General features: G+C 41.8%; 1 protein-coding gene and 1 long non-coding RNA gene across 2 annotated transcripts; one reads left to right on the top strand and one right to left on the bottom strand.

Annotated features, from left to right (window-relative positions):
* Nucleotides 1-536: 536 nt before the first annotated feature.
* Nucleotides 537-5,011, bottom strand: PMAIP1 (phorbol-12-myristate-13-acetate-induced protein 1). Its single transcript, XM_059894209.1, has 2 exons — nt 4,783-5,011; nt 537-2,227 (listed from the first exon to the last, which is right to left on the bottom strand). The coding sequence occupies exons 1-2, from the start codon at nt 4,838-4,840 to the stop codon at nt 2,121-2,123; spliced, it is 165 nt and encodes a 54-aa protein (XP_059750192.1). The 5' UTR covers nt 4,841-5,011; the 3' UTR covers nt 537-2,120.
* Nucleotides 5,012-5,156: 145 nt separating this feature from the next.
* On the top strand, nt 5,157-12,857 carry LOC132347419 (uncharacterized). The gene is made up of 3 exons (XR_009497179.1): nt 5,157-5,691; nt 7,646-7,877; nt 9,376-12,857. It is a non-coding gene; the product is annotated as an uncharacterized LOC132347419 (long non-coding RNA).
* The last annotated feature ends 1,139 nt before the right edge of the window (nt 12,858-13,996 follow it).

Genomic DNA, 13,996 nt, shown 5'->3' with positions numbered 1-13,996 from the left:
CCCTTCCCCTCTCTCACCATTTAAGGGAGGCCATTTACATCCCAGGACTTCAGCAGACTCAGAGGGCAGGGCTGGGGTGGTGATGTGGATCTTAGATCAAGGCTACAAATTAGGGGTATCTTTTGAGTTCTCACACTCAAACAGGAAGGCCACTTGCACCACACCTACTTCTGCACATGACTAGCTTCAGATGAAGCAATACTTGCTGCTCGCGGTACCACTAATTAGATCACGACTCTCTGTAGGCTACTTTAAATAAATCACTCTCTGGGCATCAACCTAAGGTATGCAGCAGCACTCAAGACCTATGCCTGGCATTAATTTCCTATGTTTCACTACTTCCTTTCCCAATTAAAGTATAAGTCCCTTGACAGCAGAAATCACGTCAAATTGCCCACTCCCACACAGAACTGGAACGAAGATGGTTTGGTCAAAAGGTAACTGCTGATGGAAGTCAGTTAAAATATTCTGGTTTCATAATGAACACTCAGTAGCTTACGTGATGAAAAAATAAACACACAGAAAAGAATGGTGGTAATTTTTAATAGTTTACAGCTACAGTATCAAATTTTATATGTATATGTATATATATATATATGTATAAATACAGTTACAGACCATAAATATCCACATGGCAAAATACTTGCCACTAGGCAGACCCCCCCCCCAAAAAAAAATCTTTGCAACTAAATAAACTAACAGCTTAAGTAATACTGAAGAAAAACAGATGCTGAGGTAATTTTTCATCTAAAGTGACTACAGCCTATATTAAAACATTCTTACTGTAAGAGTTCAAGTAGTTATGAAACCCTTGTCACAAAACCCCAAAATGCAACTTTAATATACAGTTTCAAACTAGACAAAAAATAGTTTAATTATAAATAGGTAAAATAAATAAGATTATTCCTGCTAAAATTCAATCATGACAGTATTATTTCTTTTTTTATATATCTGGGGACTTTGTTGATAGCCTGGCCAAAAAAAACAATAGAATTCATGAAACCTTTCTCAAAAACTACATATTACTCTAATGCCATATATATATATATATATATATATATATATATATATATATATATCTTCAGATGGATATATGTATATGTATATAAATGGGATTTTCATTCTGGATGAGCAATCTGTTCCTTTAAAAATATATATATGTATCCCAAATATGAAAATATGCTTAATTTCTCTTAAAAGATCACTCTTATACAATGCACGCTGACTAGTATGAGAAGGGACATTTTACAGATTTTAGAAACTTCTTTAGAAACACATTTATTTTCTTACCAACAGTTACGTTAGAATATTTGTTTTACTAAGTTATAATTACAGCAGTAAAAAAAAAGTCTGTCACTTATTTTTCATTATTCCCGGTTATGCAAAAATCCCCATGCTTCTTAATCTTTTAATACTCAACCTGCAAGAATTCCACTGGCACCAAGTAACACTTCAAATTTTTTCAAAGCATATAATTTCCCAGTTAAGGCCCATAGGATCACATTTAATAAAAGCTCATCTGAACAGAAGCCATACATTTTGAGTAAAAAGAAACTATCAAATTAGTTTATATTTTGTAGTGACCTATGAAATCAACATTCACTATGACATTCAGTGTTCTCAGAAAAAAATTTTACTTTTAACAAGATAATATATATAAACCAAAGATAATACATTGTTCTGGAGTTGTCATCCAAAAGTAGAAACAAACATTGAACATGTTCTGTTTCTTGGCCCCTGCCCATAGTCTAATCATTTGTCAACTCCTCATACACTGGGCAGCAACCTTTAGCAAAAATACTAGAACAAGTCTCTAAGCAAAACCAAAATGTATAAATAATTAATTTCCTATTTTCAAAGCTCTTCCATTCTTGTTTTAAAATAAACAAAGTGTTTTTTTAATGTTCTCACATCCCAAACGATGACTTCTGGAAAACCTCCAACAACAATTCATTTTTGATGTATCCATCTTCGTTTCTGAGGGCATCTGAAAGCAAGTGAGAGCTCTTTCACGTTGTTCATCTCCATTACAAGGCAGTCTCTCCTCTAATTTTTGAAATTTGCACTTACTGGGGAATCTTCCGTTTGAAAGGAGTCTCTTCATTCGAAAGCTTCTAAAGTCAGGTTCCCGAGCGGAAGAGTTTGGATATCAAATTCAGAAGTTTCTGCCGGAAATTCAGTTTGTCTCCAATTCTCCTGAACTGAATGGCACACTCAACTTCAGGATCTGAAGAGGAAAGCAAAACATCAAAGTTACACTGACAACACTGCAAACTGCAACCAGCAAGAATTAATACGCCCATCCCAGGGACGAGTTGAGTATTTATCCCATGAAGCATTATCTTAACTTTATGTATACCTGTTTTCTGAATGTGAGAAAGGCTACTTACACACACACACACACACACACACACACACACACGCACATGCACACAGGCACGCACGATGTAAACGAACATGTGGTGACTCTAAACAACAAAAAAAAGTTAAGGCAAGAATAAAGACATTTACTTTGCAATCTTTTTTTTTTTTTTTAAAGCATCCTGGATGAGGCAAATGTTATCTTACTTTCAAAATACAGACATTTATGTCATACACCACAAAGAGAAAGTGAGTCTTTGCCAGCCTCAGGTGATGTCACCCTTTTCTTTCCCGTGTAAGATTGGTTAGGGAAATAAAAGTCAAATTCTAAACACTTTTATGTTATTTTCCAGTACAATTTATTTTGTAAATGGCAATAGCTCTGATTATGCCCTCATAATAGGTAAATCTAAATGTATTCTTATCCTCATTTAAACAACTCTGAAATTTTCTCATGAAAGACTCATAAAATCTTATTCCAAAATTAAGTCCACATTTTCTAAAATAACTTAAAATTTACATCTTACTCTAAACCAAATTCTTCCCAATCGGTACCAATCCATTGCCTCTATGGAAATGAGTGAAGCACAAAACAAACTAACGTTTAATTCACATGTTTACTATTTTTTATGATTAAGGTATTGCAATAAACTGAATATTAGGGAAAAGTAATGTTTATAATCTAATTTCTAAGTAAACTTTTAAAGTAAATGAAGTTAACACCAAACCTATACTGATCCATAATTACAATTTTCTTGTATATTTCAAAGAGCAATTCAGCTTCTTTTTGGTACACTTCAATATCATGATTATGATCACTAAAAATCATTATGACTACAAATTAAAATCTGATTTATTTTGTAAACAGACCCTGCAAATACCCTATTCAGGCTCAAAATAAATTAAAACTGTAAATATATACTAAAGTGGATGTTTAAACCTACATTTTAACCAATTTCTCTTTTTACAAGAGCTGGGTTAAATTTTTGTAATTCCTAAAAGAAAAAAAAAATTCATAATCCCTAACAAGTTCTTTTCAGTGAGTGGGATATATTAACATACAATCCTAAAAAAACATTTATCATTCAGGCTACCATTTTAGAAGCCCTGAATTGTAAGAGAAAAAATTATCCCTTTCATCAAAAAAAAAAAAAAAAAGAAAAGAAAAGAAAATAGCACCTAGTTGTTTCCTTAATCTTTTTTGTTACATCTATAAATGTAACCATGTGTGGTGATGGATGTTAACTTATTACGGTAATCATGTCACAATATACACATATACCAAATCATTATGTCATAAACCTAAAACTAATACAGTGTTATATGTCACTTATATCTCAATTTTTTTTACAGGTCTTACTATCTAATCAAGTTTAAGAGAGACATTTCTGCTGTCCCTTATTAATGGGGACTAAGTTGGATCGTGAAGGTTTATGCGGTTTTTCGCAACACAGCCAGAACTCTCGAACTTCACGAAAGGTAGACAAAGCTTTTTCCCTCCCAAACAAGAGCTAGAGAGAGCAGCCTGGTGCCAATTTCGCCATGGTCACATTGGCAATGCACCACTTCCTTTGCACGCCCCATGGGCTCTATAAAATTACACTAAGTTTAAAAGGGGCCTAATACCGTCTGATGTAACAGCAGTATGAACCACACAGATTTCCTGCCCACGGTCTTACTTGCCTTCTTTGCTGCCGACCTGAAGTTATTCGATGAGGCTACATGTGATGGGGAAGGGCGTTGGAATGGATGGATTAAAAAACATTGCGGACAAACTCCTGTTCTCCTCCTATCCCAATTCTGTAACTAATTAGGGATTATTAAAATGTTATACTTTTAACAAAGAAGCAAGACTGTCTAGGCTTCTGACCTCCGTGTTCCTTGCGGGGCCTCCGTAACCCTCCAACAGTCCTTTGCGGAAAAGCTGTGATCGTACCAAGCGTCATTACAGCTTTTGTTGGTGAAACAGAGAGAGCAGAGCTGGGCACTCACCAGAGCCTGGACTCCGGAGGAAGCGGGCCTGTCTCAGGAAGCGCCGGGAAGCCGTGGCTCCCGGAGCCTCTCTCGGCCCCGGCCCCACCTGCCGTGACAATTACTTTCTCCGCGTGGCTGTAGCCCGTACTTGCGCTTTTTCTCCCCGTGGCCCCGGGACAGGGCAAGTGGGGATGGAAGGCGGCTTTTGGCATCCGCTCAAACGCAGCTGCATCCCGATCCCAAACCCGGCTCCCTCCCCCGCCTTCTCCGCGGTCCGGAGTTAAACCCCCGAAGAACTTCCTGGAGGCGTCCCTAAAGCACGTGCAAGGGAGCAGACCGGGCCCGACTCTGAGACCCTGAGCAGACGGGCTGACCCTGGCCCGACCAAGACCTCGACCCCGGCCCCCGCCTCGGCCAGGATCTCCGCGAGCCCCAGGTGCTCCCTACCTGCCGGGGCCCGCGTCGGGCTCTGCTGAGCGCTCTTACGAGCCCTCCTTCCAGGCATCTCTGGAAGCAGCCGCCGGGAACTGTGCGGCGGAGTCCGGGAACGCAGTCCTCCAACCCTGGCACTTGGGTCTGCAGGACTCGGGCTGCGCGCGGGGCGGACGGGCCGGAGCTGGAGACCCCACACTGTCCACCGCCAGGAAACTCGGAGGTGTGGGCGCCCGCCGCTGCCCGCGCTCCGATCAGATGGGGACTTCCCGGTGACGTAGCGAAACTTGACGCCGGGCCCGCCCCTGTCCCCGCCCCCCGCGGGCCACCGCGCCGGGAGGGAGCGGGCGTCCGGGCCGGGCCCGCGGGGAACCCCGCGCCGCGCCGCGCGACCTGCCGGGACCCGCTGGCGACCCGCGGCGGCGCCGATCGGCGGGGTGGGGACCCGGCCCGGCCCCTACACTACTTTCTTGACCAACGGGTCAGCTGCAGGCGCGGCGGGGTCTAGGAGTCGCGAGCGGAGAAAGGTTCTCCTAGCGGGAAAGTTGGGGACGGAGAGGCCTGGAGCTTCGTCCCTATCATAAACGGGCAATTAGAGACTTTCGTAAACAAACTCCGGAAAGAGTTCGGGAAAGGACAGTTTTCAGACTCGGAGAGCGTGGGAAGTTCCAGGGAAGTGAAACGAAGAGAACACTTAATAACAATAGAAATGGTGCCGGAAGCCAAGGGAGAAAAGTACCAGATTGAAACTGAAACTGCTGGGAAGTTAACTGTAAATTGAAACCCTGCAGCTTGGGAGCAAACACTGTTTGGACTTGGGGAAGGGGGGCGGGGGGAGAGAGAAGGAAAGTGGATGGGAGAAGTGGCCAGTTCTCCGCCCGGGTGACGACTGTGATTTTGAAAGAAGAGCATATTCCCCCCTGGGTAGGTCTCATTGCTCGTTCCAGATGCTTAGTAACACAAAAAATAGTAGGTCATCATGTAGACAACTTTCAGATGCCCTCGTGGAGGGAGGAACGAGATATTTGGGAATATGAAGTTATTTGCCCGATGTTTGGCTGACCCTTGAATAATTCCATTATTCTAAAGAGAAGGAGTCATTCGGGCTAGGCAACAGATACTGAGGGCTTCGTGCTGAGGGCTTCCTCAGACATTTTCTCACTCTGTCCTCAGAAGAGCCCGACCAAGCGGACATTCTTACCATCGTGGCCACTTTGCAGGTGTGAAAACTGAGGTTTATAGAGATGGAGCTGCGCAAGCTCACATAGGCAGAGAGCAGTGGCAGGATCTGAACCCAGGCAGGCCCATACTGAGCAAGACCTCTTACCCTCTGTGGCCTTCCCAGGAATCACAGTTTCTTAGAAAATGAGCGTTTTTTTTTCATCTGAGCTATATAATGCAGAGGTTGCACGTTGGTTGCCGAGAGCTGCGTGGCTTCCTGGAAGGTTTTGGTTCGGTTCACAGTATTGGCCTTGTGAAAATCTGAATTGGTTACCAACATTTAAACATTGAAAGACTGCATTAAAAGCTGGGATTTCTGGCGTTCTTTGGGAAATCATTAGCTCAAAACCCAAGATTCGTTTTCCGAACGTGCGGAGCCGGCTAGAAGCGAGGATGCAGCTGCTGCCCTTAGACGTCGGGCGGAGCTCTTTGGTTGGCCGCACTCCCTGCTGTTTGTTTTTCTCATTTACATTATCTGGCCCCAGTAGGCATTTGAACTTGTTTATTTACCTTAAATCACTCAATCAACACAAACCTGCAGGTATTTGTGGCTTGGTCCTGCAGAAGTACAGACAATGCTGTAAGCGTGGAACAAAACTACTCTTGAATTTAAGCAACTTAGTTTTGAGTGTGGTAAACACATAGGGTTAAGAGTGGACAAAATTCAGGAGTTACCACTACATGTCACAGGAAGCCCAGCAGAGATTCTGCCTAGAAAGCTGTTGTCTTGAACCCGGTGTCCCAAAACCATTCTCAAGGCTCATTTTGACTGACAATACTTAAGTAACACCATTAGCTTCTTGATTGGATAAATTAGTAAACTTCTCATCAAACCATGCACCCTGAAATGTAATATATACATTCAACGAAAGAAAAACAAATCATATCATGTTTACCCACAAAGGGTGTGTCAATCTTGACCTCTAACATTATCATTAGGAAAGGTCATTAGCCACATGACCCATACTTGATGCAAACCTTAGGCAAGTTGTGACTTTTAGGGAATTGCAAATTTAACTCCCTGGAAGGAAAAGGGAGGAGAGAAGATTAGAAGGTGCACTTCAGAGATGGGTCAAATCAGCCATTTATGGAGGACTTGTTAAGATTTTGAATTTGAGATGGTCCATAAACTCTTTTTCAGATCTAACATTATATTAAGAGAATTAGAAGCTGTGTGTGAAAAGGCTTTCTTAACTATTTGGACCCAGAGAATGACAAAATAATGATTTATCATGAAGCATTAGAACCCTGTTATTTCATTTTTTTTTAAAGGACTGGTGAAGACAATTTTTAAAACTATTACCAGGTTTTAGTTTTCATGGACAAGTTCGAAAATGACAGTGCAAATCTGGCCACATCTGTGTTGTCACTTAGAGTGTTAAAAAAAATTACTAAAAACAAAACAAAACAAAATAGTAGACATGATTACTAATAGAATAGTCATTCATCTCTTTCATGCAGAAAATAAGATTTGGTAGGAAATGAGGATATGAGAGATGAATGAGGGGGAATTTAAAGGAAGACTTTGACAAAATGTATAGGCTGTAGGCCTGAGTCTGTTTATTCTGATAAAAGGGGACTTGGTTTTTTCCTGTATAGCATGTTTGTTAACATGAAATCAGCCTCATGCATTGATCATTTCAATCTCTATTTTAAGACAGACACTGTGCTGGGTTCTGGGGAGACAATGCTTCCTACCCCCATGGAACCTACCTTGAAGAGACCAGTACCACGCAAATTCAGTGTGCCTAAGAATCACTTGAGTATCTTGTTCAAATACACATCTGATTGTGGAGATCTGGCTGGGCTTGAGATTCTGCGTCTTAAACTCGGTGATCCTTCTGGTCTATAGATACCACTTTGAGGAGCAAGTCTAGAGGACGATACAGGTGAGTATACAGGCAGATGCAAAAAGATGTACATCAGGGCTGTGCCAGGGAAATTATGGCAGACTGTGGGACTGCCTGGGAGGGCAATTAAGCAGGAAAGGCATCTCCATAGAGACCCAAGGCATAAATAGGAGTTGGCCAAGCAGTGAGGCCAAAGGGAAGAAGTATGTTCCATGCAAAGACTGAAGAGCAGTCGGGGGGGTGGGGAGGGACAAGCCACCTGAGGAGTTTGCGCATTATTGTGGGGACAATGGGGGCACCACTGAAGGTTTTAAGCACGTGGGTGATATGATCAAACTCTAGAAAGTTCACTCTGGCTGCAGCGTGACTAGATTAACCAAGCTAAGACCGGAGACAGTGTGACTGATCAAGATATACATTATGGTAATTCTCATACAAGATGGTAGTGTCAGCAAAGACAGTCCCTGTTTCAACCCTGTCTTTATTAAAATTCCCATATTTCCTGACTAGAATAGGACCAAATTCTATCAGACCAAGACTTGATATTTGTCAGTGTAATTGACATTTTCACCTATGTTAGTTTCCTAAGGCTGTCATAACAAAGTACCACAAATTGAGCGGTTTAAAACAATAGAAATGTATTCCCACACAGTTCAGGAGGCTAGAAGTTTGAAATCAAATTTGGTGTCCACAGAGCTGTGCTCTCTCTGAAGCCTATAGGGGAGAAATCCTAGCCTCTTCTAACTACTGCTGGTTGCCAGTAATCCTTGGCAATCTTTGACTTTTAGATGCATCACCCCTATCTCTGCCTCCGTCTTTTTATGGCCTTCTCCCCTGTGTGTCTGTGTCCAAATTTCCCTCTTCTTATATAAACATCAATCATTGGATTAGGGCTCACCCCAATCTAGTATGACCTAATTTTACATCTGCAAAGACCCTATTTCCAAATGAAGTCACATTCACAGGTTGGAGGACGAGGGGGAAATGGAGGATTAGGACTTCAGCATATCTTTCTGAGAGAGACTCCGTTCAACCCCTGACATCCCCCTTTATCAACTGCCTTATAAAAAAGTTCTATACATATTTTTTTTCATCCTGTTTGCAATTTGCACATTTACAAATCAAAAGGACTTTAGTAAACTTGACAATGGATTTGAAGCAGCCTGAAATAAAGGTCAAAAGCAATATAGATAAGATAAGAAATAAAATGACGTCTGAGGGAACAGGTTTAGAACATCCGTCAGGCACAGAAAGCGTGTGTACCCCACCACACATTCTTAGTTGAAGATTGTGGTGTGACACCTCACCCCTCATCCACCCCCCCACCCCTAGGCTTCCCACTCACAAAGCCAAACAAGATTTCAAGAAATGCTTTGATGGAGCTTAAAAGTAAATATAATTTCTATTAGTGCAACTTATAAAATATGGAAAACAGAGGAAAAACCTTTTTTAATTTCCCAAGGTTTCTGTTCTTTATTTTATTCTCCTCTGTTTACTAATTCTTTTCTGGATTTTTTTTTTTTTTGGATTATCACAGATAATGATCATCAAGCATGTCTGTACTTTTTTTAACTGCAAGAAACAGGCAGTGGGGCTTCCCTGGTGGTGCAGTGGTTGAGAATCTGCCTGCCAATGCAGGGGACACGGGTTCGAGCCCTGGTCTAGGAAGATCCCACATGCCGCGGAGCAACTAGGCCCGTGAGCCACAACTACTGAGCCTGCGCATCTGGAGCCTGTGCTCCGCAACAAGAGAGGCCGCGATAGTGAGAGGCCCGCGCACCGCGATGAAGAGTGGCCCCCGCCTGCCACAACTAGAGAAAGCCCTCGCACAGAAACGAAGACCCAACACAGCCAAAAATAAATAAATAAAATTAAAAAAAAAAAAAAAAGAAAGAAACAGGCAGTGGAACGGTTCAACAAGCATCAGCGGAATGATGGAAATAGGTCAGGACTACCTATACATTTGTTATCTGAATTATTGATTTTCAACAAGTAAGTAAATCCAACTAGTTTAGAGCATTTCATTGAAGAAGCTATTAGTAAATGCTATGTTAATTAGAATGCAGAATATCTAATGATAAACAAAATGATTTTTAGGTTGTCAATGAGTAACTACTAGGAAGGTAATTCAGTCTTGTTTAAGAGTTAGAAAGCAATGATTGTCCAAGTGTAATCTGTGCAAATATAACCTCAGAATCAATTGATGAGCTTATTTAAAATGCAGACCTGCCTGACCTCAGGTTAGTGAATCACAATCTGTGGGGTCCTAGCCTGGAAACAAACATTTTAACAAACTTCTATGATAATGTTGGTACACTAATGGAGAGGATGAAAAGGCACTTGAGAAGTGATATTTGACCTCAAGTAGCTTACACTCTAGTGAAAAAAATAAAATATATATGAATTAGTAGCAAATAATTGAAAATGGATTATAATTTATTGTGCAATTATGTGACACATGAAAATATTTTTACAAAATAGCTAAGTGAAAATAATTTGTGCTTTGTATACTTTCCCGGTTTAGTGTTGTAGTTCACAATTTAAACAATTTAGTTAGGGGAAGAAAAAGGAAAAGACCTCTTAATTATCATCAGGAGACAAAAGAAACCTGCACCTTCAGGATAAATACGCTTAGGAAAAAAGGATAAAAACAATAATAATACATACACAACTGACCCAGAGCTTATACCCTGTGAATGGGGCAGAGGCAGAGCTGAAATGCATGGTAATCATGATCCAGAAGAGGCAGAAGAGGTAAAACAAAGACACAATTGGTAAGAAGAGGGAAACAGGGAATTAGAAGATGTCTTGAGCATCCGGAAGCTTTGAGCATTACTGATGCAAGCAGAATTGTTATCCAGCTGTGTGGATAATCAATAGTTGCTTCCTCTGGAAGGGGATACAATTTCACGCTGCGTAGACTTGGAAAATGAGGGAGGCTGAATTCTTAATTACCCTCATTCGTGCCTAATCTAATCTAACTGCACCCACAAAGTGGATTGAGTATCACTGATACAGAACTGTCAGCCTTGGATTCCCGTTAGCGGGAATGCTTCTGACTGGGACTCCCCTGGCCGTCCTCCTCAAACTCTCAGTTTGCTTCCTGCTTTTGAGCCTTTGCCCTTGCCCTTGACTCTGCCTAGAATACTTTCTCCTGATCTTTCCTTGTCTAGATCCTTCTGGCTACACAAGTCTCAGAACAAATGCTATATTCTCAGAAAGCACCCCCTGACTGTCCTGTCTCAAATTGCCTGTCCCTACCCTCCAAAGGACTATCTACCATGAAATCGACTGTGTTTAGTTGACTGACTTGTTATCACCTACTTCCCCTTTTGAAGTCAAACTCCATGTGAGCTCAGACCTTATAGGCTTGTTCTCCGCTATCCCCAGTGCCTGGACCCATGGGGCTAGTCACAGAGCAGATGAGAACACCAAAGCTGAAGGAGGTTAAGTTGTCTGCCTAAATTCACAGCGCTAATAAGTAAACTAGTCGCCACTGTAATCCAAACCTTCTTAATCTTCACCTAGTTCATCACAGTCATTGGTTGATAAGAAAGCTTGACCATGAATCAGAAGAGATCACAAACACTGGGCATTTAAATTCTGCCTCTTGTTTTTCTATTAAAGTATTTCTCTTTAACAGTAAACCTCCAGGGACTTCCCTGGCTGTCCAGTGGTTAGGACTCCCCGCTTCCACTGCAGGGGGCTTGGGTTCGATCCCTGGTCAGGGAACTAAGATCCTGCAAGCCACGCAGTGCGGCCAAAAACAAACAAACAAACAAAAAACAAAAAAACAATCAACCTCCATATCTAAAAGTTTAGACGCTCAGAGGGAGAGGCTAGAATGAGCACCCTTAGGAATTAACGCTGTCCCAAGCTTTCTACTGTTCCTCTTGCTTCTCTTGGCCCTCCTGGGTCCCCTTTGCTGCTCCCCATCCTGGAGCAGGCCATTGCAAGCTCACTAACTCATGCCTCTCCCCCTACACAGTCTCCAGCGTTCTCACAGCCCGTTCTCAGAGATTTCGTCCCTGCACCACCCACATTCCAAACCTCAGTGTGGAATTTCCCCACGTCCACTTCCATGTTCTCAAACTTCAAATTTGTATGTTTCAAAAGTGAACTCATAGAGCATCCACTCAACCTCCAGATTTGAAGTCTCCATACACAGCACCATCCCCGAGACCCCCTCCAGATGTTCAAGCAGGAGACCCGGGATCCACCCTCCTCCCCTCCCTCTATAGCACTTTCACGGCCAATCTATATGAAGTCATCCTGAACGCCCCTGGAGGCTCTTCCTTGCTCTCCACATTCTGGGCCAGTCCCTCCTGCACCTGGGCCACAGCAGGGCTCCTCCCTGGCCTTCCCCTCCATACTTGCCCCTCTTTCATCTATAGTCACTGCAGCCAGCCGGACTTTCTTTAATGCTAATTTTCCCTTGTCTCTTTTTAAAATCTTTCTATCCATTGTCCACACTGCCTCCAGAGTGGTCAGGTTTTTATTTTTAAAAGATAGAATTCCTTCCCTGTTCTAAAGTCTTTTGGCGGTCTCCAGATGCCCCTAGAGTCAAATCAAATATGAAAAACCACGTGCCACCCTAAGTGTCCATCGACAGATGAATGGATAAAGGAGATGTGGCACATATATACAATGGAATATTACTCAGCCATAAAAAGAAACGAAATTGAGTTATTTGTAGTGAGGTGGATGGACCTAGAGTCTGTCATACAGAGTGAAGTAAGTCAGAAAGAAAAACAAATACCATATGCTAACACATATATATGGAATCTAAAAAAAAAAAAAAAGATTCTGAAGTACCTAGGGGCAGGACAGGAATAAAGACGCAGACGTAGAGAATGCACTTGAGGACATGGGGAGCGGGAAGGGTAAGCTGGGACGAAGTGAGAGAGTGGCATGGACATATATACACTGCCAAATGTAAAATAGATAGCTAGCGGGAAGCAGCCGCATAGCACAGGGAGATCAGCTTTGTGCTTTGTGACCACCTAGAGGGGTGGCATAGGGAGGGTGGGAGGGATACGCAAGAGGGAGGAGATATGGGGATATATGCATACGTATAGCTGATTCACTTTGTTATAAAGCAGAAACTAACACACCATTGTAAAGCAATTATACTCCAATAAAGATGTTAAAAAAAAAAAAAAAACCGTGCCAGAGCCGAAGGGAAAAAAGGGAGTGAGCGTTTGTTCATTGGTTCTTATTCCCAGATAGGACAGGGGAGGGGAGCTATCCTTGTGAGGAAGAGGACAGATGGGAATGTGTGTGTGTGTGTGTGTGTGTGTGTGTGTGTGTGTGTGAGAGAGAGAGAGAGAGAGAGAGAGAGAGAAAATGAGATAGAGAGGTGGCCAGAGTGAAACCAGCAGCCCCGCCACCCTGATGTTCTTAGCAGGACAAAGAGTGAGAAAGAAGAGCCATTAGAAGTCATAAGAGATTTCAGGTTAGACACCACATCAGTATTCTAAAATAGCCTTCTGATAGTCCAACAATAACTGCATAGAAAATATAATGTTTTAAAAAATACCACCCATTTCTAATACAAAAAAATATATTTATGCACTCCTCAAGGCATATGCAAAATCTGAATGGAGAATCCTGGTTGTGTCCTGAAGGACTTGAAGGAAGAGCTACTCCTGGATGAGAGGACCCTGTCCAATGATTCTGTGAATGTGACACAGTGCCAGTTAAAGTCACAGGGAGATTTCTTGAGGAATGTACCAAATTGAGAACTAGCCCTTTCATTTATTAAAATATTCTAAAGCAGATGTAAAGACAAAAGTATGATGACCAATAGGTGAACAGAGCAAAGAGTTAAAGATACAGGCCTCAAAACAGGTGAGAATAAATTATATGATGGAGCTGGTATTTCAATTCAATGGAAACAAGGTAGATTACTCCATAAACAGTTGTAAGGTGATTGACTATACATCCATGAAAAAAAAAAAAAGTCTGATTCCTATCTCATTATCTGCATCAAAACGAACTCCAAAGGGTTCACAGGTTTAAATATAAATATTGGACACATTAAAAAGTACTTGAAACAATCATGGGTGAATATTCCTATAATCTTAGAATTGGATTGAGCTGTGAATACCAAGTCCCAAGGACACATTTGATTTCCTAGAAATGTAAAACTTTGGGTC

Source organism: Balaenoptera ricei, chromosome 14 (assembly GCF_028023285.1).
Source record: "Balaenoptera ricei isolate mBalRic1 chromosome 14, mBalRic1.hap2, whole genome shotgun sequence".
NCBI classification, from domain to species: Eukaryota; Metazoa; Chordata; class Mammalia; order Artiodactyla; family Balaenopteridae; genus Balaenoptera; species Balaenoptera ricei.
The sequence above is the reverse complement of the archived record's forward strand: the minus strand, read 5'-3'. Positions and strand labels throughout refer to the sequence as shown.

Coding starts and splice junctions, on each gene's coding strand:
- PMAIP1 (XM_059894209.1), bottom strand. CDS start 4,840: ATGCCTGGAAGGAGGGCTCGTAAGAGCGCTCAGCAGAGCCCGACGCGG. Junction 2,228..4,782: donor CCCGACGCGGGCCCCGGCAG/GTAGGGAGCACC, acceptor TTTCCTCTTCAG/ATCCTGAAGTTGAGTGTGCC.